The 24,583-nt window shown below is 54.6% G+C and overlaps 10 protein-coding genes across 10 annotated transcripts; 7 read left to right on the top strand and 3 right to left on the bottom strand.

Moving 5' to 3' along the window:
* Nucleotide 1: 1 nt before the first annotated feature.
* On the bottom strand, nucleotides 2–868 carry PG986_010539 (uncharacterized protein; the record flags this gene model as incomplete). Its single annotated transcript, XM_066846761.1, has 2 exons — nucleotides 2–200; nucleotides 252–868. 2 exons carry the CDS (start codon nucleotides 866–868, stop codon nucleotides 2–4), a joined length of 816 nt encoding a protein of 271 aa, XP_066696252.1.
* Nucleotides 869–2,854: 1,986 nt separating this feature from the next.
* Nucleotides 2,855–3,735, top strand: PG986_010538 (uncharacterized protein; the record flags this gene model as incomplete). Its single annotated transcript, XM_066846760.1, has 3 exons — nucleotides 2,855–2,993; nucleotides 3,085–3,413; nucleotides 3,490–3,735. 3 exons carry the CDS (start codon nucleotides 2,855–2,857, stop codon nucleotides 3,733–3,735), a joined length of 714 nt encoding a protein of 237 aa, XP_066696251.1.
* A 1,219-nt stretch (nucleotides 3,736–4,954) lies between these two features.
* PG986_010537 (uncharacterized protein) lies at nucleotides 4,955–7,433 on the bottom strand (the record flags this gene model as incomplete). The annotated part of the gene is made up of 3 exons (XM_066846759.1): nucleotides 4,955–5,742; nucleotides 5,796–7,284; nucleotides 7,386–7,433. The coding sequence occupies 3 exons, from the start codon at nucleotides 7,431–7,433 to the stop codon at nucleotides 4,955–4,957; spliced, it is 2,325 nt and encodes a 774-aa protein (XP_066696250.1).
* A 1,377-nt stretch (nucleotides 7,434–8,810) lies between these two features.
* Nucleotides 8,811–9,987, top strand: PG986_010536 (serine-threonine kinase receptor-associated protein; the record flags this gene model as incomplete). Its single annotated transcript, XM_066846758.1, has 2 exons — nucleotides 8,811–8,937; nucleotides 9,002–9,987. The coding sequence occupies 2 exons, from the start codon at nucleotides 8,811–8,813 to the stop codon at nucleotides 9,985–9,987; spliced, it is 1,113 nt and encodes a 370-aa protein (XP_066696249.1).
* A 2,548-nt stretch (nucleotides 9,988–12,535) lies between these two features.
* Nucleotides 12,536–13,584, top strand: PG986_010535 (uncharacterized protein; the record flags this gene model as incomplete). Its single annotated transcript, XM_066846757.1, has 2 exons — nucleotides 12,536–12,769; nucleotides 12,817–13,584. 2 exons carry the CDS (start codon nucleotides 12,536–12,538, stop codon nucleotides 13,582–13,584), a joined length of 1,002 nt encoding a protein of 333 aa, XP_066696248.1.
* A 1,068-nt stretch (nucleotides 13,585–14,652) lies between these two features.
* On the top strand, nucleotides 14,653–16,279 carry PG986_010534 (non-specific phospholipase C2; the record flags this gene model as incomplete). The annotated part of the gene is made up of 5 exons (XM_066846756.1): nucleotides 14,653–14,873; nucleotides 14,929–15,035; nucleotides 15,086–15,158; nucleotides 15,242–15,562; nucleotides 15,640–16,279. 5 exons carry the CDS (start codon nucleotides 14,653–14,655, stop codon nucleotides 16,277–16,279), a joined length of 1,362 nt encoding a protein of 453 aa, XP_066696247.1.
* A 555-nt stretch (nucleotides 16,280–16,834) lies between these two features.
* Nucleotides 16,835–18,773, top strand: PG986_010533 (uncharacterized protein; the record flags this gene model as incomplete). The annotated part of the gene is made up of 3 exons (XM_066846755.1): nucleotides 16,835–17,052; nucleotides 17,365–17,437; nucleotides 17,514–18,773. The coding sequence occupies 3 exons, from the start codon at nucleotides 16,835–16,837 to the stop codon at nucleotides 18,771–18,773; spliced, it is 1,551 nt and encodes a 516-aa protein (XP_066696246.1).
* Nucleotides 18,774–19,798: 1,025 nt separating this feature from the next.
* Nucleotides 19,799–21,163, top strand: PG986_010532 (benzoate 4-monooxygenase cytochrome P450; the record flags this gene model as incomplete). Its single annotated transcript, XM_066846754.1, has 1 exon — nucleotides 19,799–21,163. One exon carries the CDS (start codon nucleotides 19,799–19,801, stop codon nucleotides 21,161–21,163), a length of 1,365 nt encoding a protein of 454 aa, XP_066696245.1.
* A 331-nt stretch (nucleotides 21,164–21,494) lies between these two features.
* On the bottom strand, nucleotides 21,495–22,469 carry PG986_010531 (uncharacterized protein; the record flags this gene model as incomplete). The annotated part of the gene is made up of 2 exons (XM_066846753.1): nucleotides 21,495–22,303; nucleotides 22,376–22,469. 2 exons carry the CDS (start codon nucleotides 22,467–22,469, stop codon nucleotides 21,495–21,497), a joined length of 903 nt encoding a protein of 300 aa, XP_066696244.1.
* Nucleotides 22,470–24,069: 1,600 nt separating this feature from the next.
* Nucleotides 24,070–24,408, top strand: PG986_010530 (uncharacterized protein; the record flags this gene model as incomplete). Its single annotated transcript, XM_066846752.1, has 1 exon — nucleotides 24,070–24,408. One exon carries the CDS (start codon nucleotides 24,070–24,072, stop codon nucleotides 24,406–24,408), a length of 339 nt encoding a protein of 112 aa, XP_066696243.1.
* Nucleotides 24,409–24,583: the final 175 nt, after the last annotated feature.

The following is a 24,583-nucleotide window of genomic DNA, read 5'->3' as shown; positions in this document are numbered from 1 at the left end:
GTCACGTCCCAGAGAGCGTAAGCCGTTCCAAGGCTGATTCTACGTCGGCGACAACTGGCTCATTTGACCCTTTTCGCCAATGAATGACGGTGCTACTAAAAGCAGGGTAGAAGTCCTCATCCTTGGGGAAGTTGACCTTGTCGCACAGTCGATCGAGCTCTTCGATCCTTGTCCAGTCAAAAGACTCGGGATTGGCGCATCTGGCTCCTGTTAGCCATAGCGCACTTGCACGATGGTCGACAAGAACTTACCCTTCCCATGTATCCCACCCGGTGCCAATGAAGATGGCGGGGATATGGTTGGCGATGGCGTCCGCATATGTCTCCTTATACAGGTGGATCCCATACAGAAACGTGTCTTCGTCAACAGATTTGTAGCCATTAGGCGAATCTACTATCTCGTAGGTCATACCCTCGAGAAACTCCTTATCTGCCGGGGTGAAATAGGGCTCCTGGAATATGCAGCGGATCGGCTCAGATGCGCGCTCATTGAACAGTTCTACCAGCGTCTGGAACGCGGCAAGCTGCGCATGAGTGCGACGTTTGACTTGCCAAGATCCATCTGGCGGATCAAAACTTCCAATGCCCAAGCAAACTGCCGTAGAGGGGACAAGATCGGCCAATCTGGAAGTGACGAGCTTCTTCAAGTCGCGGCAGCACGATGAGTTCAGCCATTGCTCCTTGATCCGTTGGTGGTCCGTCGTAATCTCGGCAACTGTTAGGTAGGAGTCTCTGGCTGTTGGTTGAGGGGCATGGTCAGCAATCTTGGCAGCTGGTGGTGCATGCGCATTCGGCTTTCGACGGGCTCCCGAGCGACGCTTTTTGGTGGCAACATAGGTCCAAGATTCTTTCTCTTCAGGAGACTCCATGATGAAAACAGTCACTCGACGCCTCTATGCCTTGGAGTGCAATGGTGAATTGAACCACTTTGAGCTAACTGTGGTGCATCGCTGTGAAAAGTTTACCTAAGCTGGGGTCGGAACCGAGCCCGTCAATTTTCCGACATTGAATTTCGGTTTCAGTGTATGGGCCTCACGCCCGCATGCGTGCGTCAGCCTCCACCAGATCTGCCACTGATGAACATTCAAACTTGCAGCCGGTGAAAATTGCTATTATCAACTGCATCAAGCAGTTCCTAGGCAAATGTCAATATGGCGATCACTTGCATCTCTGATCGCCCTCGATAGATCTCAGCCTGGTTCTGTCAATCCAGACTCCCAATTGAGAAGCAGTGTACATTCGACGATCCTTGCTTGCCATGGGCAATATTTATTTTGGGGCATGATGCTGTGCCGCCTAACAGCCGAGAAGGCACAAGGCTACATAGAAGGTTGCTTCTTGCGATGCACTCGGCTCCTTCAGATTGCTTTTCGAGATGGTGGGGTGTGTGCTGGAGCTACTGCTGCTGACCACATAGCTTTCGGGGGGTCTCAAGTTGCATCGAGCGACACCGCCGAATGGATGATGATTGCACGAGTGTGCAGTCGCATCGCCCTCGTCTGTACGTCCGCTCGTCTACCGGCAACCGCAGGAGAAGAAAGAATTAGTCGCCTTGTCACTTGCTTGCTGCGTGTGACGACCGAGCAGTTGGTTCTCTCTCGCATGGAGCTGCATCCGAACATGCCATGCGCATGCCGAGACGATGCGACCAGCAGCAACCGCAGTAGGCAAGCAGGGTGGCATGTCGTCCCATCTAATAAACATGCAAGCTGGCCCCTGGATCCGGTACTAATTGGGAGTGTTCTCTTCGCATTAGGCCGGGCTGGAGATGGTTGCACACCTCGAATCGCGAACTGATGGCCGCCTTGGAGGTGGCCAAAAATAGGACCCCATAGCCAGACAGCTTTTTGTGTGTGGGACGCCCTCGACGCAGTCTGCAACGCTGCGCTGACCCGTCAAGCCGTTCCCCCAGATGGCGGGCTGGGATTGGCGGGCACGGTTCGCAAACGTGACTTCTCGGCGCTTATGTTTGCCTCGTCCCACCGCAGAAATGGCACACAATTCAACCCGTCCTTGGCCACTTCTGCCACTCACAGTTCGCAGTCGCCCTTCCGGAGGTCAGCCCCTCATGCAACGTCCATTGGCTAGTAGTGGCAGGCAAACAGCGAGCCAATCAGCGCCCTCAGCACCTCACCTCAGCGCGTCGCTTGGCTATTGTAAGCGCCCATGCTATTGGTCCCCCCGATCATCGACATGGGAAGGACCCGTTGTCTGCCACCTCTCTGCAGGCCGACCACTGGTACCAGCCCTCTTGACTGGCTGCTCCAGGGATCGCAATGCCGCTTGCCCTTGTTTAACCCTGGCCATGTTCGGACCCTATCGAGCTATGCGGGCGGGGATCATGTCCAATCCCCGTCCAGTCCTCGCAGCCCTTTGAGATTGGGGATGCAGGTTGCTTTCTCACGGGAAAATTGCCTATGCGAAGCCAGCACCGGTTGGTTGGTTGGTTGGTCGCTGGCTGTTGGGGCCAAAAGTACTTGCCTCGCTTTTAATATCTAACGATGGGCTGTGTTCGCTCGCGGCCTGCTTTCCAGTCAGACCTTTACTTCTTCCTCCATATTTCTTATACGCAAACTCTTCGGCGACCTAGCTCCTTATCATTAATATACTGCTCCAATAGAACGTCGCGGCACATCTTCAGAGGCTTGGCTCTTTTAAAGAAACGTCTACTGCTTTTTTCTCATCGTATTTGCTCGATCGACTTCTCTCGGACACCTTAAGAGGAATAAGGACTGCCATAAACAAGGCGATAGCTTCGACGACTGCGCAACCCTACAGTGGCGCCCCGGCTTACAGCCATCCCTCCAAGCAATAGTCTTATTTAACGTCGCCATTGCGACACCACACATCACAAAATGCTTGCCTCAGTATTTACGACACTGCTCTTGTCAACATTGGCAGCGGCACATGTGATCCTCACATATCCGGGATGGAGAGGCAACAACCTGATTGAGAACGACACATTCCCATTCGGCATGCAATGGATGTATCCTTGTAAGTGTAGTCCAGCATGACGCGCTCACTTGCCGTGCGCCGTTCATCCGCTCCCTATATATCGCGAAGAAGTGCTAACGTTTTATCCAAGGCGGCGGCATGGGCACCACCCGCAACCGCACCTTCTGGCCGACGCTCGGCGGCGCCATCGCCTTCCAGCCCGGCTGGTTCCAGGGCCACGACAAGGCCACCATCTACATCAACCTCGGCTTCGGCACCGACGGCCCGGACAACGGGCCCAAGAACATGTCCTTCACCATGGTGCCGCCGTTCGGCCTCCTCGGCCCCTCCAAGGGCCCCTACCCGGGCACCGTCTGCCTGCCGCAGGTCCCGCTGCCGGCCAACACGGTCATGAACCCCGGCGACAACGCGACGATCCAGGTCGTGGAGCTGGCGCAGCATGGGGCGGCGCTGTACTCGGTAAGCTTTACCACCACCGCTACCACTGCAACAAGGAAGATGAAGATCATATATACTGACTCGGTTGCGATGATAGTGCGTCGACATCACCTTCGCCGCGCCCGGCGACCCGCGCATCGGCCACGTCAACGAGACCAACTGCTTCAACAGCACCGACCTCGGCTTCAGCGACATCTACACCATCACGACCAAAGAAGTCGGCGCCATCGTGAACGCGACGACGACGAGCGCCGCGGCCGTCCTCAACTCGATACGGGCCAGCGGGGGCGCCTGGATGGGCTACGTGCCCCTGTTCCTGGGGGCGTTTTGGCTCCTGATCTAGACTCAATCGGCGAATTGAGCTGGGAGAACCGCAAATAGCGAACGGGCGTTTTCTTTTCTTTTTATCATATACCAAACTACGAATCTGCAACCTCCTTCAAGGGAGGAAGCTATGTATATTGTGGCATCTGCAGCGGCGTTCCGGAACCGATACCGTGGGTTATTGGGTGGTTATTTCGAGTGTCAGATTCATTCTAGCGGTTCTTGAGACCCAGAAGAGATCCAAGACTACCATCTATCGTTTACAAGAACCAAAATGAAAGAACCGAGAGTTCAAATCTCGCACCTTGTTTCCATATTCATGCCTGCATTATGAATATTTGAGACACTTCTTATGTCACATTTTCAAGCCACGAGTCCATGCAGTCACGATGTAGAATGATCTAGAGATCCTGTTGGCATAGCATGTCAGCCCACGCAACTTTCAAGCCCCCTTTTCCACGATGACCCTCCTTCAAGTTCAGCTTCAAAATTTCACCACTCCATCAACCATGTGTCTTCACCAACCCCGCCACTCGGAGGCCGCCGTTGACGGTCTCAGCAGCCGCCCGGAAAAAGACCACCACCACCACCACCACGGATGCAGTGCGCCGCACGCACATCAGGCGACAATCGTTCCTGCATATGTCAGCAAGTCTCATCCACTCGGCCTCCTTAGGAGACTGGTTAACGGGGCCACTAAGGAAGACAGGTGCGGGGCCCCTTTCTCTGGATTGGATTCGGAACCAAGCGGATCTCGTGGCAGTGGATATATGTATGTAAGAAGTCAAGTCCCGTCAGAATCCCGAAACAAGGTCACGGTAATAGGCCATCACATTCTCATATTGTGCTTCTATGACGTTTCCAAACTGTAGGCGTCGGCATGTTCGTTTCACCATCCGGAATCTGTGGGCATGTGCGGTCCATATCGCCTATGGGATTCAGCGAAGCAATGAAGCATTGAAGCAGGCCAGATGTTGGCGTGAAGCCAATGGAGTTGTATGTTGGAGGCTGCAAATGTCTCATCATTCATCTCATGATTGAATCGAGTCTATCTAGCAAAACTCGAGGAACTGCTTCCATGAAAGAAGCTCCGAATTGTTCGACCTCCTAGACTAAACTAGTTGTGAATTGATGACGCAGCTTCCGGTCTCATGAGCGCCGTGAAATTATGTACCGTAAAATTCATCGAGAGAATGGCAGCCTTTGCGCCTATTTCACCATCGACTCCGGGCAGTTGCTCACTGGAGCAACATGATGCACTCTGCTGCCGCATCCTTCACTCTTGGATCCGAGCTGCGGTCCTTCGCCATGGCAACGGCAGAGCTCAGTTCCTTGGCGTCCTCCTTGCCGACGACAGTGACAAATGTGCCAGCAGCAACAGCGGCCCGGAATAGAACCTCGCCATCTGCCTGGTCCCGCAGAATCTGTGAGAGTCCCGACATGAATCGCCGCTGGACCTCCTTGGGCACGCTACCAGTCTGCTTGACCGCCATGACCGCGTAGTTCATAATCATGGTGCTGAGGGCGAGTTGCATGTTTCGGTTGTGCGGACCAATGGCCTGGCCGCCCTTGATACCCAGAACACGCTCCATCAAGTCAGCCACGCGGGGCGATTCAGAAGCTAGCAGCTTGCGGCCTTCAGAGGTGGCGAAGAGGTTGGCAACCGTACGGAAAGCCATCATCGCGCAGTTCTCATTCGGCTGGCTCCCAGCTGGGACACCGTCCAGGGCAGCAGCTCCGGCGATCTCGATCACGCTGCCTAAACCTGGTTTGTTGTAAGTAGCAACCACAGGCGAGGGTGCTGTGCAGCGAAGCACGTCGAGAGGCGCCAGTCGGTCAGCATAGTCCCACTGGGTGCACATCATAACAAGGAGCTCTACGGCATCCTCGTTGGCAACGGGTTTGTTGGACTCGAGGGACTTGCGAATGGTATCAAGTGAAGTCTGAGCTGAAGGGTTCAAAGAAAAGTCCTTTCGGCCGGCGGAAACAAGGTTGGAGTTGATGGTAAGGATCTTCTTGAAGATTGCTGGTGAAGGTTAGTGCATGTAGTTTTCCATAAACACAACATTGCCAACTTACGTTCATACTTGGCGCTTGTGATATCCAGGTACTCCTTTTGTGGCAAGTATCTGCCTCCGGTCGAGGCTGCACCCTCACCAGGTCGATACCGTGATTCGGTTCCCATTGGATCCGGACCACCACCACCAGACTCCCCAATCGTGGCGCCTTGGGTGTTCTGGGTGATGAATTGCGCAACTTGGTCAAGGTAGTTTAGGGAAAGCTCGTTGTCGTTGATGAACTTGGTGGCCGCCTCGAAAGGGTTATCCGAAAGATTGTAAGGCAATTTGAGCGATGGTTGGCCCTCCTCGATGGCTACATCAAACACAAAGTCATACATCTTGCCTTGGTACTCGGATTTTCTGCCAGAGCTAGAAGCTGAGTCCACCACGGTGCCAACGTTCACCCAGCTTTGGGCACCCATGGACCAAGTGTGTGCAGTGATTGATCCATTGGCCTCCCGGATCATCTGAACTTGGCCTTCCTTGGTGCCGGATCTCGATTGCAGAAACTCTGGTCCTGGGAGCTTCTCCTTATTGATATCACCCATCTGTTGTTGTGGTATAGATGATGTCCTGACGGCCTCCTCAAACATCTGGATCACCTCTGCACCGGCAACACGGTCGGCGCTTCTCGTGAATACGCGAGCGACACCATCACTTGTGCCAGTCACAAGATCGCCACTCTCGGGGCAAACCGCAACGGTCCAGACAGAAATGGCTGGATGTGTAATGGTCTGCACGCAATCGAACCCATCCCAAACTCGGACGGTTCGGTCCTCGGCAGCGCTCACAATCTCCCCTGTGGGCAAAGTGGCCAAACGGTATACGAAGCTGTCATGGCCACGAAGCTCACCCACTTGTTGACCACTCAGCTTCCATAGTCGGATGATGCCGTCATTGTGGGAGCTGGCAATCTCGGCGCCGCTAGGGTGACCAGAAGGAACTTGACACAAGCCGCGCACGACATCGGGTGTGACGATTGTGGAACGAGGGGCGGCTTGACCGGCTGTTGCTTGCCGTAAATCGTAGAGTCGGATGTTCTTGTCGGCGCATCCCGTTACGACGATGGCTTCGCTCAGGGCCAATACATCCCATACCGCACCCTCGTGCCCACCCAGTGTAACTTCCGACTCCCACTTCTTGGTGCTCCAAACCCGGGCAGTATGATCCCAACTTCCCGAGACAATGTATTCGCCGTTAGGTGCAACAGCTAAGGAGCACACGTTGTTCGCATGGCCTGGGAGGAGACGTTCGGCATTGTCTGACAAGGTGGCTGTGGGCTTCCGGACATCTAAGCAGGGATCCTTGCCACCAGAGACAACCAGTCCTTCCGGGTATTCCGATGACGGGGGTACGAATGTGACCGAGTTGACATATTCGTGAATCTGGTTTACGATGGTAGGTTCGTAGGAGGGAGGATTCGTGGGGGAGCGTCGCCATGCCCTGACAGTGTGGTCTCTCGAGGCCGAAAGGACTAGATCGGACGTGGGAAACACCAAGTCACGAACCTGGACAAACCAATGTATTAGCGGGACGATTCGCATACGAAGCCTGGTTCTGGGAGATAAGGCAAGTCGGTGCGACAGTGCACAAGCCTGAGCAAACTTACATCGCTTTCGTGTCCAACAAGCTGTGCGGACAACTTGAAGTCGGCCATGGTCGGTTGATGGAAGCTGATGGCAGCTCTCTAGATTGCTCAACAACAGCTTGGGTGCAGTTTGGCGGGGTACACTGCTGCCGCTTTGGACTGACGTAAGTATTTGAGAAGGTAAAGATCCAAGTCAAGCAAGGATATGGAGAGATGCAATGACGGTCAATCAAGTAAAGAAAGACGGATTAGCCTAAGTCAGGCAGTGAGACGATTTACTGAATGGGATGTATTGAAGGTAGCCAAAGGCTGGCCGTGAATGTCTGTTACGGGAACGAAGTGAGGTCTGGTCACCAGCAGAAGCACGTCGAACACTGAGCAATCAATCGCCGGAGCACTGACAGCATGGATGTTAGGTAGTCTCAATGTTAATGCTGTAAGATCCTAGCTCCCTGTCGAAATTCATCATTGCAGCTCCCTGGCTCCAGGTCAGAGCTGCCCAGCCCAGGTGGCACCCCAGTCATTAGTAAGTAATGGTTTTGGCGGGGAAGGACTGATGGATGACATCGGGTCGGCGATTAGAGAGCCCGTCGACCGTTTTCCCTCCGCGCTAAGGCTAAGGTGAGCTCGGTGAGTGGACATCCGAGGCCTGTGAGTGCTGCAACTGCTCCTGAGTGCCCCGCGATGCATGGTGAGTCTCGGTCGGCCAGATAAGCGTAGCTGCCCCCCTCAACCCCTAAGCACCCCTAAATTCAGGTTAGAAGGTTTCACTAGAACCAGAAAATGGGAAAGTGCACTCGCCCGCCGCAAAATAGGGATCGTAGTGACCAAGGCTCTGGTCAACTATTTCCACTTCTGCTGTTTCAGGGTCCAGCCTCGCCAACTCCTTGACCGTGTCTGCGATTTTTGGACCTTGACTCGCCCGTCCTTTTTCTTCGTTTTCCCAATTCCCGTCACGCAGACTACTCCCATCTCCCAATTTGTGTGTGTGTTCTTGGAACCAGCAGACTGCTTATGCTCCAATTTTGACGAACTTCTCTTTTTGACGACGACCACGACTATTTCTCTTGAACGATACCAAAAATTACATCACATCACATTCTATCAACCCCCCAAGCTCGCCCGCGATTCCATCCCCGGCTCAATATTCCTTGCGCCACCTCGAGCAGTGTTCCCGACGTCCCCTTCCCGGCTAACGATTACTGCGCCGATTGCACCGACTGCACTGCATAGACTTCGTCTTGGCTAGCACGCGAAATTCCAATCGACAAAGGGTCGATTCGATTCTCTCGAACTCCGACGTGTTCTTAGTCGCGACTCACAACCGCTCGAATAACATCTGCGCACCGACTGTGCTGCTTGTAACATAATTGGCTGAGTCGATCGACACCACTATACCCAGATCCCCATATAGACCTAGCCCCTGCTCGCGCAGACAAACACGCAATGGCAACCGACACACCGAGACAATGCGTCCCTTTGACCTGCCACGGTCACTCGCGGCCTGTCCCGCATATCAGCTTCTCGACCTTGACCAAGGAGGGCACCTACTACATGATTTCAGCTTGCAAAGGTATGGCTTTGAGTAAGATTCTTCGTCCAGGACTGCCGGTAGCTGATCGACTATGATTGAACAGATGGTAACCCGATGTTGCGCGACGGTCTTACTGGTGACTGGATTGGTACATTCATCGGCCACAAGGGCGCTGTCTGGCAGGCAAGACTGAGCCACGATGCTTCGGTCGCAGCCACCGCCTCCGCGGATTTCACTGCCAAGGTTTGGGACACCTACTCGGGCGAGTGTCTCTGGACTCTGCAGCACGACCACATCGTTCGCGCTGTCGCGTATCCCCCCGATAACTCGGACTTGATCGCAACGGGCGGTATGGAGAAGAAACTGCGCATATTTGACCTTACCGAGTCCCCCAAGGCGACCAACGGAGCCGATTCTACAAAGACCATCTCCACCAGCAACGCCTTCGAAATCGGAGCTGGCATCCACACCGCATCCATCAAGTTTATTGTTTGGACTCAGGACCCCAACATTCTGGTCACTGCTTCGGGTAACATGCTGCGATGGTTCGACCTGCCCAGCCGCAGCGTCATCAAGCAAGAGGCATTGGATGGTGAAATCGGCTCGTGCGAGTTCTTCGCTCCGGCGCCTGAGATTCGTGAGGAATCGGATATTGGTGGAGGTCTCCCGGTACTGGGGGTTGCCGCTGGCAAATCAGTCTACTTCTGGGGCGGATATCGTGCGATGGATGAGCTCAAGCGACAGAAGATGGACTATACTGTTGCTAGTGTCGCCATTGACACCAAGGACAGGAAGTTCATCGTTGGAGAGGACATCCCTGCTACCTGGGCCAGAGTGTACCGATGGGAAGACGGTAGCGAGTTCGGTGAGTCCCAAGACGTCGTAATGCGGAAGGCGTGTGCTAACTATTCTCTAGATATCCACAAAGGACATCACGGCCCTGTTTGGTCGATTGCGTATGCGCCTGATAACAAGCTGTACGCCACGGGCTCTGAGGATGGCACCATCAAGTTGTGGAAGAACTGCGAGGGACCCTACGGCCTTTGGAGACAGAACGGCGCCACTGAAGGTGCGAAGACTGCCGAATAGGATGGCCGTACTTCGCTTCACAGCTTTACGACGCGCGCAAACGTTGAAGAGCGAGATCATGTCTTATTCGACAAGACATCAAAAGCTTTAGCGCGTGATAATCGATCCAGTCTCTGTGAAGAACAGACAGCTTCACAGCCTTCACCGATCAGCCAGAAGGGACATATAGATAATCAGAAGGAAAATCAGAAGGCGGTACAGAAATACACCAAGAAGGTGACTCGGAAGGAAAACCAGAAGAAAGCTATTCCCACATGGGCTGTCGTGGCTGCTGGCTCCAAGAAGAAGTTCAACCGTAGCAGCAGCAGTGACAAATGAGGGTTCTACAGAACTTTCTTGTGCAAGCTTGAGGTGGGATGCCGGGCACTCGTTGGCGATTTTGGCCCCTGGGCTCATATGCAGCCAGCTGTATCATGATTAGAGCATCATTGTACAGCGAAATAGGTATCTAGCATTTTGAGGTGCCATCAGCGATTCTGCGCACCTTCATGGCGGCAATTAGTGCACGCACATACGTGCCAACCAAAACAATAAAAGCATGATCAACCGTCACAATTACTCTTTCACTCGTTATGTGATTCTTTGAACTGGTCATATTCTGTGCAGTATGGAGTCATGGCAGTGCACCGAGTCTTACCCATGCTGGACCTTTGTTCAGTCGATCTCGAAGCTAAATCAAAGCTGGTTAGCCTCACACAAAGCCCTGACAGGTAAGCTTGACTTGTGTATGGTTTTAGGCTGCTTAGTAGGTACCGGAATTTGTCTACGAGTTCAGTGTAACACGGTCGCCGCGTGTTATTACATCCAAGTCGGAACTGATGCAGCTCATGTGTTGGGACAGGGAAAAGACACACGGGTGGTACAACAACTGACAACTCTCTCAAAGGAGTCAACTGTCCATATTAAAATGCACATGCTTTGAGATATAAGACTGGCACTGGCACATATGGGATATTCCAACGTTGGCTGTTGTTTGAGAGTGCAAGCTTGTTGTGGTCGAGGCAATGATGATGGCCGGGAAATGAAAGGTTGCCACCACTATAAGCACGAATGCACAACTATAGATAGCTATTTCAACTTTTATGTGTATAATTCGATCTCTAAAGATAGCAGCAACTCTATTGTGTGGTAACATTCTAACACCGTCTGAATAGGTTCACGTATAATGCCCGGTAGTTGTCATGAAGCAAGGCTTTGACAAAAGAAACGTCTCTGATTTAGATCCAGGACTTGTTCGTAGACTTTGTACAATGTTACATACTCCATACAGGGCTCTTATAGAAGTATTTTAAATATATAACGGGTTCTAGGAAGATCGATTGTATCTCCGTGGTTTGTTAGGGTCCTTTCATAACTCGAGCCCCTTTTTGGCCCAGTTCTCCTTGTTGAAGTGTAAACTTGACAGGGCATATCAGCCTCGGGTTCATAATAATATATCTTGTAATAAACATTGAAGCTACAGACGCTCCCAGTGGCAAATGGGAAAATCTTGGCCTTCCATGGCTGAACCCACGGTCATCCTTCCTCTGTCCTCTATATCGACTACCATGTCACAGTATCGAGCCAACCCCCTTAAGGGCCTTTAGGTAGATTAGTCCATCTCCGGGTGTTGGAACTCTGATATAAAATCACCATCATGCCACATCCACCGATCCAGATGCCAGACCCTACAGTGAGACTCGGGATACCACTATACGATGCAAATAACAGCATACCGAGCGCCGATAAGTCTAGACGAGGGAAAGTCCTTCATTTGAATCCGTATAGTCTGACCCGCCCATTATACCACTACAAACGAAACCACAGCTGAACTCAAGATCGCAGTCTATCATACGCTCAGCAACCTGATCTCATTCTCTTCCCGACTTTCACACCAATACTATTCAGTGCAGCAACCTTCCCACAGCCATTCTATGATTGAGTTCCACCTACGCCAAAGAGAATACCGAATCCAAATCATTGGCAAGTCATATCTAGCCATTGACTTGCACTCAACGATCAAAGCGACCAAAACTCTCCAGGTGTACCAAATGCAAGTGAGGACATCTTCCTTCCCAACACTTGATCACCCGAGTGGACGGTACCCGCTCGATTTCTCATTGATTCATTTACTTGACTTGGTCCTCCTTCTTCACCTAAAAACTTCAGTTACTGTGGCCGTATTATTTCCCTTTAAAGCACCAGAACCACGTCTTCCGTGAAACACCTCGTCTCTCATCAATTGCCAACAACTAGCAGCGTCATCTCTGGCGAATTTCTTCCTTCATCGCAATCGAGGATATCCGTTCGAATCGGCTGGACACTAATCACCTAACTGGTTCTTGCCCTGGGTCGGATCGTGCCTTCCTTCCACAACTGGACTAAGAATTGGTACGTCGTGGTTACTCTAATTCCTCAAATGTCCATTCCGGTGGTCAACGCCGTTCCTTCCAACTGATTACTCCCAACTGCCATGCCTTAACCCATTTATCCCATTGCACCCAGTTGCCCATGGTCCCAGATGTTTCTTCATCATCCCATCTACTCCTCCCAACTGCACCTCGAGACAATGTGGTCCAACCGACGACAGAAACGTCCCGAGGAGTATTCCACCAACCCCAACACGATCCGAGCCCGCCGTCGCAAGGCTCGTTTGAGTCCTTACTCCAAGGAGGTCGAGCAAGCCAAGGCCTCGGACTCCAAGGCTGTCACTCGTGCTTGGAAGCAACGCGTCGAGACGGACACATACAAGATGTCCTCGGAAGACGAACGCAAGACCATTCTCGAAAACGTCGAGAAGGAAGTGATGGATCGTCGGTTCGTGACATGGCCTACCTACCTTGGTTTCAGGATGATGTGACCAAAGCTAACTATTCAAGTGACAGACGTCAGAAGGGCCTTGATTCCGAGACTAAGATCGGTCGATTCATGCATCGTATGCACAACAACGGACACAGCCCACTCGACCCAGCTCTTCAGAACGGCATCCATACCCCTCCCGGTACAATGCAGACAGTCGCCCCCATGCACGCGGGAGCCAACCGCTACGCCACTCCCGGTTCCGCCATGCCGTTCGTCATCTCCAGCGTCGAGGGCCGAGCTGCTACTGAGGCTCCCTTCCCGCATCCCCTGGGCCCGCCGCCGCCGCGACACTTCCACCCCTCTGGTCTGAACGTCTACCACTACCCCCATGAACAGGAGGCTACGCCCTACAGCAACATGCACGAGCTTGCCCACGAAGCCACCAACAACGCCAACATGGCCAAGCAGATTGACAACCTGGAGAAGCTTGTCAAGGCTCTTAGTGATGACCTTGCCGTCGCCAAGTCTACCATTAGAGCTCAGGAAGACCGCCTTGAGGACATGACCAACCGCATGAAGAGATTCGACAACGCCGTGGGCGGACTCGGAAAGGCCGAGGGCGAGTTCAACATGCAGAACCACAAGGTCGATCGCGCCATTCGAGGCATCTTTGAGATGGTCGAAGTTGCCGCCAGAATCGCCAAGGACATGAACGGTGGTGCCAATGGAGTCATGGATGAGCCGGCTGAAGTCGACGGTGATGCTGCTTCTGCCAGTAGTTCGGAGGAGAGCGGAGGGGGTGATATGAGCGACTAAGTTATTATCACAAGCGGGGATGGATTCTTTTGTTGCGTTGACTTTTACATGAACATATCTTCCGTTGTGGCATCAGATTTGGCGGGTCAGCAGCAACTGTGCGTTTTGCGATTGACTTCATATTTCATTCGATATCGAAGGCGGCGCGCTGAATATGGGGGTTTGCGATTGAATTAGCATGGGATAGTATCACAGTTCAATTCCGAGTTCATTTTTGACAAGCCAATCTGTTTTGCTGTGTCGTGTCTGTTGGTACTCTGGCACGTGGGTGAGGTGTTGGCGCCCACTGGCTCTGCCGATTACGAGATCCACAGGGCGGGCTTCGACAAAATTGTGCGGCTCCCCGGATAGCCGGCTTCTTCTGACCTGCCGTTATTGGCAAAGCTTGGCCTCGACGATATGCTGTCACAGCCTCTTGCAGCCACTCCAGCGCGACATTACTGGATCAGCTAGGTGCCCGAATGCAACTCCATATGCAGCGCAGCCGGGGACAAGGGATGACAGGCAGATTTCTGTACGGCCTGCCTCCAGCGGCTAGCGTACCCAGCTGGAGGGTTGGCTGGCAGGCAATGACTTGTCACCTCTGCCCAGGGGGTCTGGCCATTGAGCGACAGGCTTCTCGGCATGTGTAGACATATGCATAGGTCGCGCATATTGCCCTTGTTCCCTCTCATCATCAATTGCGCGGGACTTGAGGCCCAGGTTGCGGGGATGCGGCGAGCACCGTTGTTGAGAGCTTTGCTGTTTTCTACCCTCCATACTTACTTACTGGGTGGCATTTCTCACGTCGATTAATCCCCTAAGGCTCTTTCATCAGGCATATTCCCGGCAGTGTAACGGTCCTGCTCGAGGCCGAATCCTGACACCACGTGCTCTGCAGTGTGTGCATAAGCACTTGTCCTAATCAATTGCTTTCTGGGCAAAAGCGACGCTGATCACCCGGCTCCAGTTCGCGACAAGCTTATGTACTTAAAGGCTTCGTCCCTCTCCCATCTGGCTTGTTCTTGCTTCCTCCGCTCCCAGCCCGTCACGGACATTGCTGAGTGACCCCCCCCTCCCTGAGACACGATGCTCACCCGCTCGCTCGCTGCCATCACGGTCGCCACCGGCTTTGCCGCGGCGGCGCCGGGCGTCGAACTGCACCAGCTCAACAACGATGGTTGGAAGTCCAAGATCAAGAACGTTGTCGTCCTGGTCGAGGAGAACCGCTCGTTCGACACCTTCTGCGGCGGTTTGACTTACAACCCTAAGATTGACGGGCTTCTGCACCATAACTACTGCAACTCCATGTATGTCGGACCCGCATTCTTTAGTGAGTTGGATGTGTGCTGATTGAAGATTTAGGAATGCGTCGGACCCCAATCAGCATGCTGACGTCTGCGCGGACGCGCTGGCTGCCGATGTCGCCAAGGATGATCCAAATCACAGTATCAGCGGCGTTAACATGCAGTGTAAGTCGTCTCTAAGCTTCAACCAACGAGAACTAGCTTACACATCACAGTGTTCAGCACCTGGCATCCAAATGAGCAGCTTGTCAGCGGCGCGCCGGCTTGGAAATATGAGAACATGAGAGGGTAAGTGCTAGTCTCGAAAGGAGATCCTCGTCGTCTGAAACGAAGTAAGTCGGATCTTTCAGGTCGACTGACCAATCCATCAGCTTCGTGACCGAGCAAGCCGTCGCCTACAAGACCGAGGATAAAGGTCGCGCGGCCGAGGCCATCAACTACTACACCCCGGAGCACATCCCGGTCTTCAACGCCATCGCCGAGAACTTTGTGCTGTTTGACCGCTGGTTCTGCTCGGTGCCGGGGCCGACCAACCCCAACCGTGCTTACATCACGTCCGGCACCAGCCACGGTCACGGCAGGAACGACGATGCTTTTGGGGAGTACGGGCTTCCTCAGAAGAGTATTTTCGAGCAGCTGTCGGAGAAGAACATTTCGTGGATTAATTACCAGAACAGCACCACGGGGCCTGGGTAAGCAGCAGCAAAAGCTTTTTCTTGCGCCCTTTTTCATGCCATTGAGCCTTGCCAAATACTGAGACATTGTACAGCAAGGGCTTCCTCCCCGACGCCGACTTCTACGAGTGGACCGCCCGCAGCGGCGCCAACGTGACCAACGTGAAGCCGCTGCAGCAGTTCTACGCCGACGCCGCGGCAGGGATTCTGCCCCAGTTCACCTACATCAACCCGGAGTGCTGCTCGTACCAGTCGTACCACCCGCCGTCGCCCATCAACCTGGGCGAGGAATTCATCAAGGGGATCTACGAGGCGGTGCGCAACTCGCCGCAGTGGGACGACACGCTCTTCGTCTTGACTTTCGACGAGCACGGCGGGTTCGGGGACCACGTGCCGCCGCCCGTCAATGTGCCGGACGGCGGGGATGGGCTGAGCTATACGGAGAAGGCCGCGGATGGGAAGAATATCACGTTTGGGTTTAACCGGCTGGGGCCACGCGTGCCGACGATTTTGATTTCGCCGTGGGTTGCCAAGGGCGAGGTCGAGAATAAGGGGGCGAATAATGGGGGCGAGTATACGCATACTAGTATCCTGGGGTTCCTGTCGGAGCTCTGGGGGCTCGAGAAGCTGACGCCGCGCGTGGAGTGGAGTTCTACGTTCGAGCATCTGATCTTGCCGTCCCGGAGGCCGGATAAGGACTCGCCGCGGACGCTGCCGGATCCGGTGGTTTGGTAGAGAGCGTGTAGTAGGAGTTCGGATGACAGATTGAGAGAAACTGGGGTCTTTCAAGAAGGAAAAAAACAGAAGGATAAGCCTGCGGAAGTATTGGGGGGCATGAAGGAGACAAACCGCTTTAAAACCCTTTACTTTCCTTTTTTCTTCTCATATTCTCTTGAAGTTTCATTCAAACCGCATAAGGCTATGGGTTATCGAGGATCCTCTGTAGTAGGTGGATCGCGTGATGTGGGTTGACGGCCCCGTTGTCGTTCAGCTACCCCTTTTAGGGCAGCCTAGCGTGCATACCCACTAACGGTAATACCAGCCACGAAAAGGCTTGGCATACGCATCGATGGGTCGATGGAGGCGATTGTACCACCACGCAAGAAATCCTTGTAATATCCAACGATAATATGCCTCAGCTGAAATGCTTTCCTCTTCTGGCAGGACCTCATACATTTGTTTTTCTCCGCGCCCGTAACCCAATTGCGTACTTTTCCAGACTTGTACAAAGAGCAACAAGGCGTCGACATCAGCAAATACTGCGCGAAAGAGCAGGCCGAATGTTGAGATATGGAAGTCGACGAGGACAATGCCGACTTCTACCGGCCGCTGGATATCGATGCCCTCGAGTTTCGTTTGCTCCTCGTACAGGCGGGCGAAGGCGACGAGCCCATCAACTGCCAGCTCGTGCACGCCTCCCTAAAGGATGGAGCGGACCGACCCCCGTACGAGACTATCTCGTACTGTTGGGGTGATGCTGCACAGACGGAGGGCATCTTCGTGGATGGGTTGGAGATGATGGTGCCGCTGAGCGCACGACGAGCCCTGCAGCGCATGCGGAAACCCGACGAGGACCGCACCCTATGGATCGACGCCATCTGCATCAACCAGAACGACGTCCCCGAGCGCGGGCAACAAGTCGCGCTCATGAGGGAGGTTTACTCCAAGACGGAGCAGAACCTCGTCTGGTTGGGCGAGGGCGACGAGGAGGCAACGACGTACTGCGAGTCCGTGCTTAAATCAATATACAACCACGCGAAGGGCGAGACGGAAGACTTTGCCGACTTGGATGAGATTGCTGGCAAGACTCTGACAGACAGTGTGGCTGGAGGTCAGCTGCTCAAGCACCATCTGGCCGCTTTGTTCTCAAGTCCCTGGTTTGAGCGGGTTTGGGTAAGCATACATGGGCACTCCCATCCGAGAAGTTATGCTTAGTTCTTGAAGCTAAAATGAAATATGTCTACTCTAGGTTATACAAGAGGCGCTCTTGGCGCCCAAGAGCCTGGTCCATATCAGTTCCCACGAGATGGATTTTGAGAAACTCTTGATCGGTGCGACGTGGCTGTCACACATGTCGTCTACCTTAGATCTCCGCCCCCTCGACAAATACGTCGGGCTGCTGAACTGCCAACGGATGTACGAACTCGGCCACAGGGAAAGCGACAAGTCTATAGACAACATCCTCGACCAGTTCCTGACCTTCCAGGCCACCGATCCTCGAGACTACGTCTACGGCATCCTCGGCCTCTACCAGAACATGACCGGGCGCGAGGGCGGCCTTTTGCCCCCGCTTCTCACGCCCGACTACAGCAGGTCCGTGGCCGCGGTCATGCGCGATACCAGCCGCTGCATCATCGAGCAGAGCCCAAACCTGGACTTTCTTCGGCGTCTACGGCACCGGCCGGAGACCACGTACGAGGTGACGGGCGTCCCGTCTTGGGCAGAGCTCTGGCACATGAGGAGCAGCAACTCCGATATGCAGGGGAAGGGTGCCGCCAATGGCTTGAAGTGTAATCTGTACTCAGCCGACAACGCTGTCGGCAAACGCGACATAGGCGTTACGGTAGCGACTCTGAACTATGACCCGGATGTGCTGGTCCTAACGGGCGTGATAGCTGGCAAGGTCAAGGATGTCTCACATGTCATCGACGGCACCCCCAAGCAATTTGCGGATCTCTTGGAATCGGCAGATTCCGCCATACACCTAGATACTATCCGGAAGGATCCCGAGACCATCGGGTTCGCCCTCATTGCCGAGGCGACGACAACCTCGGAACGGCCCTCGGCCGAATATGCTCGGTCCAACGTCTTGGCTTGGGCCGATTTCCTCGTCAAGCACAAAGAGCGGCCCCGCGACGTCAACAAGAAACTAGGCGCAAGGAATCCATATACCCAGCCGCCCAATAGCGAGAAACCAGATTCCAGCGAGGAAGAGTGGTCAGCACTAGTAGTCTACGACGACGCCGTCAGTTCCGCCACGCAGAACCGGCGGATCTTCCGGACCGCGGCCGGAAACATCGGGCTGGGACCGAGGGACATGGTTGCGGGCGATGTGGTGGCGGTGCTGTACGGGTGCAGGTGGCCTGTTATCCTGCGGCCGCGGGGGGACGTCGAGGTTGAGGGGTATGAGTTTATTGAGGTGTGTTATGTGCATGGGCTCATGGACGGGGAGGCGGTGCAGAGGCAGGTGGCGAGTGGGCAGAATGCTGTGGTGTTTCATCTTAGGTGATGGGGAGGAAATGATTGAAAAAGGGGAGTTGGAGAGTCAGGGGTAAATGTAGCTCCTCATATGCTACGAACCTAGTACCTTTCAACGCACCACTGCCGGGAGGTTGAGTGCAATTCTATGCTACGAATGCATTTGCGAAGTCCCTGATCATTATCAATGTAGAAGGCCGAAATCAAGCCTTAGGACCTGGCCTGAACATGTCTCGCATTTGTGCAGTGCAACACAAATTAGATCTTAATATCCCGGAGCATCCCATAGGCCCGGCACATTTTCTCAAGGCTCGGATGATCTACTTCAGTCATGGCGTACCAAGCCCAGCGAGTTGGTTCTGCGTGCGTCTTGGCGCAGGTCAACAAGGTTAGCATTGGCTCCTGCGTGTGGTAACCCCTGCTTGCATCGGCATTGTTGGCCCAGTCAAGGGAGAGTAAGCATCAACCCCGCATATACGATCGTATATAAACTAACAACACCAATAGGACGCTCAATTTTGGGGGGCTCATGTCTATCTACATATGCAGTGACATCTTGAACCTCGAGCTTGCTTATTCACCTTGCAGATTAGGCAAACATTGCCACCCAAGTTGTATATACTCCTCAACTAGCCGAACCGGTTCACCCAACGTCAAAAAACAACATGCACCAGGTCACCATGTTATATTTGTTTCCGCAGGGATCGTATCTTCGCCACTGGCTGCCGGCTTATATCTCGTTGTGTCTCTTACTCGTCTGTACCCAAGATACCTGACCATATCCTGAAATATAGTATACTGCTGACCATGTAGGAAAGTTTCAGATAGCCGGGCGCCTCATCTACAACCTATGGCTCCACCCCCTCTCCCACATCCCCGGCCCCTTCTGGGCCCGCGCCAGCGGCATCCCCTCCTGGCTGCCCGCCCGGACCGGTAAGCGCCACCTCTGGCTGACGCGGCAGTTCCAGATCTTCGGCCCCAGGATCCGTGTGACCCCGAACACGGTCCTGTTCCTCGATCCGGAAGCCTACGCCCAGATCTACGGGATGAAATCTAATGTTCGGCGGAGCCACTTCTATACGGCGTTCCAGCCAAAGTCGGGCGAGGCCAACAGTCGATGTCGCCGAGCATGCCCACAAACGGAGGCTCCTCAAGACCTGCTTCACCGAGAAATCGGTACGCGCGGCGTCAGGGTTCATTATCAAGCACGTGGACCGCTGGAACGAGATCCTCGCCCAGATGGCGGAAGAAAACCACAACAGCAGCAACAATCTCTCCGAGGGTGAGAAGGGCTGGTCTCCGCCCATCAACTTCTCCGAGAGCGTCGACAGCCTCGTCTTCGACATCATGGGCGACCTCAGCTTCGGCCGCTCCTTCGACATCAAGGAGCCCGGAAGCGGCGGCGACAACCCGCTCAAAGTCATCCCGCACACCATCGCCAGCTACATGCGGTTCTACTACCCGCTCTGCCGCGCCCCCCTCCTGCCCCTCCTCCTCTGGCTCAAGCCGCGCGGCCTCGACCGCGTCTTCGGCATGCTGACCCCGCCCGCGGTCCGGCAGTACAACGCGTTCGTGTACGACAACATCACGCGGCGGATCCAGCTGCACCGCGAGCAGCAGAAGGAGAAGCCGGACCTGCAGCAGCGCCAGGACATGTTCCACTTCCTCTGCGAAGCCCGCGACCCCGACACCGACCTCCCAGCCTACACCGACACCGACCTCCGCGCCGAATCCAGCCTCCTCATCGTCGCGGGCTCCGACACGACCTCCATTAGCCTGTCGGGCCTCTTCTTCTACCTCACGGGCGACCCGGCGCACCTGCGCAAGCTGACGGACGAGATCCGGACCACGTTCCCCGACGGCTCCGCGGACGACATCGTCCACGGGCCGAAGCTGCTGGGGTGTCAGTACCTCGCCGCGTGTATCGACGAAGGGATGCGGCTGACGCCCACGGGGCCCTCGGAGCTGCCGCACGAGGTGCTGCCGGGCGGGATAGTGATTGAGGGGGAGTACTACCCGGCCGGCACGATCGTGAGCACGTGTCCCTGGGCCGACTCGCGCAACGAGGCCGTACACGAGGGACGGGATGCGTGCGCTTTTCGTCCCGAGCGCTGGATCGTGGATCCGGCGGGGACCGGGGTAACGGCGGAGTCGGTGGCGCGGTTAAGGAGCAATTTCCATCCCTTCGCTACGGGGCCGGGCAGCTGTTTGGGGAAGAACTTGGCCATGATGGAGATCATGATCATTGTGGCGCGGACGCTGCATCGGCTTGATGTAAGGAGGGCGCCGGGGTCGACGTTGGGGGGTGAGGGTCCGGGGTTGGGATGGGGGGCGGAGAATGAGAGGCAGATGCAGTTGGAGGATGCTTATGTTGCGCTGCGGCAGGGGCCGGAGGTTCAGTTTCAGAGGAGGGTTGTGTGAGTAGTGGAATATGACTTGGCATCATCTCAAGGTAACGGTAGGGGCTCGATACCGTGGGCATAGAGGTGGGGATAGGGACAATGACGGAACTAGGTATAGAGTGAAAGAAATAAATCGGTTCTATTTGGCACTGAAGTAAACATCACTTGGGGTTGATGTGGAAGTAAATGCTCAGAAGGCTATGCTACCTGGTTCTGGAGAAGGCTACAATGATCTCTCTATGGCAAATGTGCTACAGCTTCGTCGGAGTCCTGCCCCTACCCTTCTTGAACTTCCTGCCAGCCTCCAAAACGAAGATGACTTGTCGCGACGTGCACAGAATCTCCATGTCCTAATTGTGCACAGTGAGATCCGTGTCCATTCTCCCATCAAGGAGCATCTTCGTCGTGGTGCGCATGAACACAAACTGCAGCCCTGCGGGAGGAAGCCGCCGTTTGAACTCGACATCCAGCGTGACAGTCTGGTTGTGCGTCGTCGCCTTCATCGCCTCAGCAAGCGAGTTCGTCAGCGGCGCCGGCACGCCCGGGCTCTCCTCCGCCCACTTCCGCGCCTTCTCCTGGAACGCATGCGCATCGTACAGCCCCCCATTCCTGAGGAGGGTGTCGGACATGCTAGGGATGAGGTCCGTCATGAACGCCAGCGTCGTGCTGTCAATGCGCTCCTCGTCCTCGAACCCGTTCCACGCATCGCAGACACCGTCAACAGGGAACCCCTCGCGCGGGTCGAGAACCAGTATGCGCCCCGCGAAGGGAATGACTTCGCCCGAGTAGATAGCAGGCACCCAGTTCGGGTCCGGCTCGTGCCTGAGCACGCGCTTGAAGTCGGGCTTGGGCTTGGGCGGCGGCAGCGGGGTCCAGGCCGTGGCCACGGTGGGGCCGAGGGCGCGGTCGAAATTGGTCGAGGTCGCCAAGGCGACGGCCTTGAGCTCGCCGTTTTGAGAGAGCTGGAGCTGGAACGTGCTGGCGAGCGCGCCGGTCTTCAGGGGGTGCACGGCCACGGTACTATCGCAGCGCTCGCAGGCGCGCAGGAACTCAACGTGCAGGTTCAGGACGTCGGGCTGGTGGAGGGTGGGTTGGTGGGTGCGGAGGTGGGTCGCGGCGGCGTGGTGGATGATGGCGACGACGCAGCCGCTGTGGAAGGCTGGATTGGTGAGAGCAAGTTAGTGGTCATTCCTCTCACATGTATTGAGTTGATTTGCGGTTAATGACGTACTATTGCCGACAGTCCAGTCCGAATGCCACGAGGCGCGGTAGGTATTGTGAGCCGTTGGCTGGAGATCGATCTGCTTCCTGAGGATGCTCGACATCGTGGGCTACGAGGGCCAGGAGGCCAGTGAGGTACGCAAAACAAAGTAAGAGAGGCGTCTTGGCTGGCTGCGAAACGTTGATTGAATGGACAACATATTTGCTCAAATGGACGCATTTGTAGTTGAAGTTGCTTGAAATGCCCCTTGCATGATGCGCCTGGTGTAGGAGGAGGGGTTGCCAACAGCTACTTGGGCTGCCGAGGTAGTTGGTTGTGTTCAAGTCGGCGACAGCCCGCGCAAAGGATAGAACCAACGTGCATGCTGCAAGGGGTAAGGTTAGCTATTTGACGTGTAAGGTGGGATCAAGTGGGTGGGCATGCAGTCCAGTGATGTTGGGTGGGATCCAAGAGAATGCGGCCTTGGCATGCAGCACTTGGCTGCTGAAGAGCGCAGTTGCAGCCACTAACCCCTTGGCCATCAGCGACAAATGATGCTAATTCAACGACGGATAGATCCGGGTCGCGGCGACTCAGCCTTATGGACTCAGGTCTACTAGAACTGGAAGGCTTGCCCCTTTTCGCTGGCAAATTCCTTCTGTCATGGAGAAATTGGGATGCACGGGTGGCGGTTGATTTCTGCCAACATGCCCAGAACCAGTAGATGGCGCTGTAAAGTCCGTTGCTCTTTGTTTGGCTTCTGTTCCTCACAGTTGGCTTGGAAGCTAAATGCGAAAGAAGGAGCGCTACAGAAGCCAAGGTAGGTAAGCCTTCAGGGTCTAATTCCCTTGTTGGCGCACATGGCCGATCATGCAGTCCATTCAGGGCTTCGCTTGCGAATTGAGGGAATAATTAGGTTGTGGACTTGTGGCATGGGCCATACGCAGTGATTGCTCAAATTGACTCGTAGTTCGTCGCTCTTGTGCTCATTGAGTGATCTTGGGTCACTTTGAAAAGAATACAGGACGCGCATATCCGTGAACTAGGGGGTATGTCGGGCTTGTCCTGGTGACTGCGCTGCAGGGGAAATTCGGCGATGGCTGAGGCTGATGGGAAAGGACGATTGAAGGTATTCGTGACGCTTGGCGCCTGCACATGTAATCCATCAGCTGCTGTGCCATGCCATGCTCCTTCGGCAATTGGATCGATCCACTGGCCTGAGGTACTCACTCTTCCTTTCTCTCCCAAGTGGCAAGCAAAGTGCAAAATATATCCCATTTAGGCGCCACCTGGATACCCGTTCTTTCTCTTCATTGTTTCCAAGGCTCCAGCTGAAAAATTCAAACAAGTCGTCAAGCCACCCGTCATATTTTAGCTCGCTCCATCGCGCCTGCGTCCTTCCCACGTCGCGAGGGCCGGGATTACGCAGCTATTCTCGTCACACAGAAGGGGGGGGCTCAGCAGTGCCACACAGGCTGACGGGTGAAACGCCAGCGAAAAGGGAATGAGAAGGCTTCTTGCAGAGGTCGAAAGAACACTTTGAACAAATACATTCTTTTCGTTGACCCGGTGCACTCCGCTCAAAGGGTTCACCAGACACATACACCAAGACCTCTTTCATCCTTGTTCTCTCATATCGATAATGCGCGCCTAAGCAGCTGCGTCCAGTCTGACACATCCCCAGTCGCCAATCCCAAAACGCCGACAATCCCACTCAGCCCAGCATGTGGTTCGCATTCACTCTTTTCACCCTCCTCTGCCACTCTCTGATCGGCATGGCGGCCCCGACGTTCGGTGAGGTCGGCTGGTGGTATTCGCGGTGCTCATCGCCCACCCAGGTGGAGGCCTCGATGAACCAGCAGAACTGGGTCCCGTCCTCCGTCTGCCTGCACGGGACCTGCTGCTCCAACCTGGCCGAGGGGCCGCTCTGCTCTTACGAAGCATGCGCGCTCGTGGAGGAGGAGATAGCGGGCAAGACGAGACCGGAACCTAACGCCCAGGTTCGGCGAGATACCGGAATTTGGCCCCAACCAGCTGTGCGACGGTCGACGCGTGACGTATGATCACTGAGAGCCAGATTCATTGAGTAAGGAAGGGAAAGTCCTAGACCGCGACATTCCAATTGGTAGGTAGGATCTCATCCACCTGATGTTTCAAACTATCACTTTAGAAGTATGCATGATATTGACTTCGTAACAGGCGAGCAAGTATATGAAAAACCAGCACCACCAAGCAGCC

This window comes from Apiospora aurea (genome assembly GCF_038362705.1).
Source record: "Apiospora aurea strain CBS 24483 chromosome Unknown utg000007l_segment0_segment0, whole genome shotgun sequence".
NCBI lineage: Eukaryota > Fungi > Ascomycota > Sordariomycetes > Amphisphaeriales > Apiosporaceae > Apiospora > Apiospora aurea.
Note: the sequence above shows the minus strand (reverse complement) of the source record. Positions and strands in the feature narration are given on the sequence as shown.